General features: G+C 36.9%; 1 protein-coding gene across 2 annotated transcripts; it reads left to right on the forward strand.

Moving 5' to 3' along the window:
• Positions 1-1,567: 1,567 nt before the first annotated feature.
• Positions 1,568-3,668, forward strand: LOC131052422 (molybdopterin synthase catalytic subunit). Of its 2 annotated transcripts, none has more exons than XM_057987089.2 (2): positions 1,568-2,059; positions 2,622-3,668. In XM_057987089.2, exon 2 carries the CDS (start codon positions 2,703-2,705, stop codon positions 3,351-3,353), a length of 651 nt encoding a protein of 216 aa, XP_057843072.2. In that variant the 5' UTR covers positions 1,568-2,059; positions 2,622-2,702; the 3' UTR covers positions 3,354-3,668. The 2 variants fall into 2 exon arrangements, with proteins under 2 accessions (XP_057843072.2, XP_057843073.2); XM_057987090.2 differs by having other exon boundaries at positions 2,629-3,668.
• The last annotated feature ends 2,215 nt before the right edge of the window (positions 3,669-5,883 follow it).

The following is a 5,883-nucleotide window of genomic DNA, read 5'->3' on the forward strand; positions in this document are numbered from 1 at the left end:
TCATGACCATGACTTAAACAAAATTTTAACTTAGTCAAATTATCTCCTCCAAACTTCTATGAGTTCATTAGCTTCATTCTTCATCATTTGGATGTCTTTTGTCATTGGAAGGTAATTTTTGACCACCATACCTCAATCTTGACCTATGCTACCCTAAAACCCTAGAACCTAGTCATGTTTACAATTGAGATCTTGGTGACTTGATCACTTAATACAACTTAATCATGCAGGTCTCATCTAACTCTGACTCCAACACTTAAGCAAATCAACCCTAGCAACCAAGTACTTTGGGAAATATCTTGCAACTTGACAACATGGATAATGATGGAGGAATGGAAGGTGAGATCTATAGAGGTGAGAGAGAGAGAGAGAGGGTGAGAGGAAGAGATAATGACCTGGAGAGGGTAGAGAAAGAGAAGTAGAGAGGGAGAGAAGAAGAGAGGGATGGAGAAAGAGACCTAGAGAGGGGAGAGAGAAGAGAGATAGTAGAGAGGGATAGAGAAGAGAGATAGAAGAGAGATACCAATGTCAATCTTTTTCTATAATTTTTTTTTTTGAGAACTCGGCCTATTGTCGGAATTCCGACTCCACAAGGTAAAATTCCGACGACAGCCTCCAGGAGAGTTCCGATGAGGATGCTGTGTATCCGACGACACTCCTCTGTCGGAATTTTACCCTGTGGAGTCAGAATTCTGATGAGGATGCTGTGCATCCGACGACACTCCTCTGTCGGAATTTTACCCTGTGGAGTTGGAGTTCCGACGCGGATGTTGTGCATCTGACGACACTCCTCTGTCGGAATTTTACCCTGTGGAGTCAGAATTCCGATGATAGGCCGAGATCGCGACGGTATTCTTTCTGGGTATGAGCATCCATGGCGGCCGTCGGAAAGGTTGGAGGTGATGTTGGAATTGCGACGACCACAAGGATAGTCGGAACTTCCGACAAAAAGTTTTCGACGACTTTTTTTGTTAGTAGTGCGATGAAATTTCGTCAGAATTTCGACAATTTGCCGTTGAAATTTTGACCCGAATGTACTAGTGCACTGAAATCCAACAACCAACGAGCATTTAATCGTCTTGCACAATCTCTCGTAGAATTTAAATCGTTGATTTGTAAAGTGAATTGAAATACTTCATAAAGGGTATGCCTTCGGGATAAAAATATGGTATATCAAATCCCTATAAATTCATGTATAAGAGGGAAATGATTTTGGCCAAGCAAATAATCATAAAATATTTTTTTTATTGAAAAAGTTAAGAAATATACATATATATTATAAAAACTTAAATTTTATAGTAAAATAATAAATACTAGATTGTAATTGATTTAAATAATTTTTTTTAATAACTAATTAAACATAAAGTGAAAATTCATTACAATAGTACTATGCCTAATAATAAAAAAAAAATTATACATCCTTATTTTTCTAAAGATAGATACAGTGTATGCTAGTCTATTTGTAAGTTCATTTAAAAATGATTGAAATACAAATATAAAATTACAAAATTCACAAAGAAAGATCCCGAAAGAAACAGAAATTATTAAACATATTAAAGTTAAGCAGCTGCATTTGAACTGTATTCCGTAAGGTGTAATTGCAAGGAAGAAACGACAAATCGTTGGGCTTAGTCAAAGGAAAAATGTTCTTGAATTCTCTGCTGATATGTGTTGCATGATCTCCACTTGGCCTTTGTTTTAATATTTTTGAATTTTAACAAATTATTATTGATGTCAAATGGCTATTCAAAATTCTGGATAGACGTCTATGGCCGGCTTTGGTTTTTTAACCGAAAGAAATCACTTCAGAGGAATTCCACTAACCCAAAGTATACGAAAATCATATTTTTATGATTGTTGGTATTTCGGGAAGCTTTTGTTAAATATGTACGGTTTTGGATGATATGCGATTCGACACTTAGGGGAAGAATTTGCTTGCCATGCGTTTCTTCCACGCGGATGAAAGAGAGAGAGTTAGGGTTTGGTAATTATAAAGTAAAACGGGTTCTGATTGACGGGAAACTCTTCTTGTGTTGTTTTTGGATTGAAATTTATGCAGGTATTGAAACACAGTTGTTTCTTTTGCTGTATCGATGAACATTTTCTTGCTATTAATGTCTTTAGAGAAACCTAAATGATATTTGTGCGCCCCTAATTTTGGGCATTAACAATTGTTGTGTGTAAATGAAAGTAAATTGCATTAATGGCTGCAGAGCTAGAATTTCATTTTTTATGAATTTAATTTTTTAAGTAATTACTCCGGCATGCAAATCAACCAGAAATATATAAGAATATTGAGATGAATGATGAATTGGATTATAATGTAGAGCTCAGAAGAGTGAACGGGGACTTTACATCTCATGTGCCTATTAGTGTCGGCTCTAACGCGGTCTAACTTGTAATCCAATTTATCATGATGATGGTGACTCTGTCACCGAGTGTGATAAGAAAACCTCACATGCTCAACTCTGGTTTAAGTCATTTCTTGCAATGGCTGGACTGCAGAAGCTTGGTTTAGTTTTTGTTATTCCGAAATTTTCATTTATTTTTCTTTCTGTGGGTAAATTTTCATGATTACATGTTTCTATTCGGAAGTTGTTAATGAGAAACTTTAGTGCCAGATTGCAGAAAGCAGTGTTTTGGTGACTGCGTTAATTCTGATTCGGAGAATCTGAAGGTCGTGCTTTTATCATATTTTCGAAATGGTTGAAGATTTTGTTGAAATAGTTGACGAGGCACCTTTGGATATAACTAAATACACTAATCTAGTGAGGAGTCCAGCAGCTGGGGCAATTGCAACCTTTATGGGAACAACAAGGGACACTTTTGAGGATAAAGAGGTTGTGGAGCTTCGATATGAAGCTTATGTTCCCATGGCTCATAGACAGCTTAGAGCAATATGCACTGAAGCTAGAAACCGCTGGGAACTGATGCGAGTTGCAGTGGCCCATCGTCTTGGCGTTGTACCCGTTGGGGAAGAAAGTGTTTTTGTTGCAGTGTCCTCTGTTCATAGGAGGGATGCTCTTGAAGCCTGTGAGTATGTTATTGATGAGATCAAAGCATCAGTTCCTATTTGGAAAAAGGAAATTTATACTAATGGTGAGGTTTGGAAGGAGAATTCTGAGTTCTTATTGCGAAAACCAGAGCCTAGTAGACAGCAGGCAGACTCAAAAGCTAATAAAAGTGGTCAACATTTCAGGTGCTGTGGTCACAAGGAAAGAGTGTCTGTGAATGGTGATGATTTCGAAGATAGAGTTGTGGGGAACAGTGAGAAAGAAACGGAAGGAAATGGGCATTTTGAAGGGGAAGTCAATGCAGAAAGATGCATACGAGAAGAGGATTGCCAGGGTTAGTCTCTATGCGACTTTCCTTAAGTACAAGTGCTACTCCTTTCTTGGGCTTCAGAGTGTATGCTTGTGAAGGGAAGTGGTCGTATTTATCTGGTTGTGAAAACATTGAAATGTAAGAAGAAAAAATTTAATAGCTCTTTTATAAATGTTGTGTTTCTTCATGTTATTTGTGAGCAATTGAAATTTAAGAAGAAAAATTTAAATAGCTATCTTTATAAATGTTGTGTTTTCTTCTGTTATTCTTACAGTTGGAAAATGATGCAGTTTGATTGTAATCTTCATCTGGTTTCCAGATTGTCAATCTATTACCGAGCAAATTATATGTCTGCTTCTGACTGCGCTTCTTAACATTTTGTCATTCAGTATTTGGTCTGTTGTTTCCTACAACATTTGTAGATTGTTATTTAACAGTTTCTTTGATTTTGTTGTCAAACACCACGACCCCTTTTGCCAAGGGTAGATGAACCTGATCTTGGAGTGTACGTTTCATTCCCTTGTCTGGAAGTTTGGGAATTTGTATACACTTAAAGTCATATAATTCATGGCAGTAAATACTTGATACACGGATGAATATAAGTTGTACTTTTCAACTAGAAGCTTCAGGAACTCCTAAGTGATTACCCTTTGTTGATTCAGGTGTGGTCGATTAACCACGGGCAATGATTTGCCCTCCCAACCATAGACAATACCCGATTGTCTCCCCCGAGCACTTCTCTTCTTAATTCAGTCTGCTGTATGTAATCACACTGCTGTGTGTTCACCTACAAATAATTGTAGAGAGGGAACCGATCTTGTTTATACCCATATGTGGTTGACTCTTCACCAATTGGTTGGCTCTATTCAAACCCACATATATTTCCTCAAGGGTGGCGGACTTTCCAAGTCGGCCAACTTAATAATAATATACTTTATTACCAAAGCGATTATATTAAATGGCCCATACAAATATGTAAAGCCGAAAGAAAGGATAATTACATATTTGACCGTAGTCGGCTAAGGATTACTACCGAAGCTACAATAACATCAACACCCTTCCCTCTCAACTAATTATGAATTACAGGATCAATGTTAAACATGCTAAAGATTGGAAAAGTGAAGGACTGGTTTTCAGTAATGACAGATAGCTTATTGCATTTAAATTTGCTAGCCATGAATACATCTTCAAAATGGGAAGAGCCTCAAGCAAATTAGCAAGAAACTCGGTGAAGACATAGGCAGATGGTCATACTTTACATACCTTTAACATATACACAGGGTGGTATAACTTGATATTACTTAAGTGATATAATTTGACGTTGCCATTCTTCATTATATGGTGTTTTTGCTGTTAGTATAGCTGCAGGCTGATGTTTGTGTTATATGGGTTAGGATGGCTAAATTCAGTTGTCCTAATAAGCTTGGGTTAGCGTTTCATTTCTGAGCCTCACCAGCCCAAAATCAGATTATAAACCCTTTGGGCTTTGAAGGACTTGAAAGTCCAAGAAGCTATTTATATCCTCTGACGTTCTAAACTCTGCAACTCCTTGAGATGAATGGACAAGCAGATGTAGAGGCATGCAGGGAGGAGTCTGGCAGATGGGGCAATTGCAACCTTTGTTGGAACAACCAGGGATACTTTTGTTGAGGATAAAAAGGTTATGCCTGAAAATGTAGCTTATGTCCCTATGGCTCTGTGAAAAGTCAGCGCAATATTCATTGAAGCTAGAAACCACCGTGTACTGATGAGAATTTTGTTCTGTGAATAGATCAGAATTCCATTCTTGATGTGATAACTGGAACTTAATAGATAGCAAGCATTCCAGAAGCTGTATACTGTGGTTCTAAGGAAAAATTGCCTGGAGGCTGTGAATGTTGATTAGTTTGGAATTTTGGAGACAGACTTGTAGAAATCATTAGGAAAGAACTGTAAGGAAATAGACATTAAGAAAGAGAAGTCATTGCAGAAATATGGAAGTAGAAGGGAATTGACTGGATTAGTCTTCATGGTTCTTCCCTTGTTTATGTTGGGTTCTCCTCTATTTGTGTTGAACCCTCTCAAATGTGTATTGCCTATTGCTTTGTGAATTGAGTAAAGAGTCTATACATGTGAAGGACAGCTAGCCATTTTATTAGTCTGTGAACAATTTGCAATTGACAGGATTAGTCTTCATGTTTCTTCCCTTGTGTATGTGGGGTTCTCTTTTTGTGTTGAACCCTCTTAAATGTGTATTACCTATTGCTTTGTGAATAGACTAAAGAGTCTATACATGTGAAGGACAGCTAGCCATTTTATTAATCTGTGAACAATTTGCAAAAATAAGAAGAAAGTTTAATTGTTTGGTTCCTTTTCTAAACATTGAGTTTTGTTCTGTCATCTTTACAAACAAAAAAAGGATGCTGTTTGACTATAATCTTCATCTGGTTTCTAGATTGCTAATTTAGTACTGAGCAAATTATATGTCTGCTTCTGATTATGTTATTTTACATTTCATGACATGTATTGTTTGGTCTGTTGTTTCTAACTAGCATCTATAGATTGTTGTTTAATGATTCA

The sequence above is a fragment of the Cryptomeria japonica genome, chromosome 10 (assembly GCF_030272615.1).
Source record: "Cryptomeria japonica chromosome 10, Sugi_1.0, whole genome shotgun sequence".
In the NCBI taxonomy this organism is placed as follows: Eukaryota; Viridiplantae; Streptophyta; class Pinopsida; order Cupressales; family Cupressaceae; genus Cryptomeria; species Cryptomeria japonica.

What these genes read in the sequence shown, in the direction of transcription:
- LOC131052422 (XM_057987089.2), top strand. Translation starts at nt 2,703, where the DNA reads ATGGTTGAAGATTTTGTTGAAATAGTTGACGAGGCACCTTTGGATATA.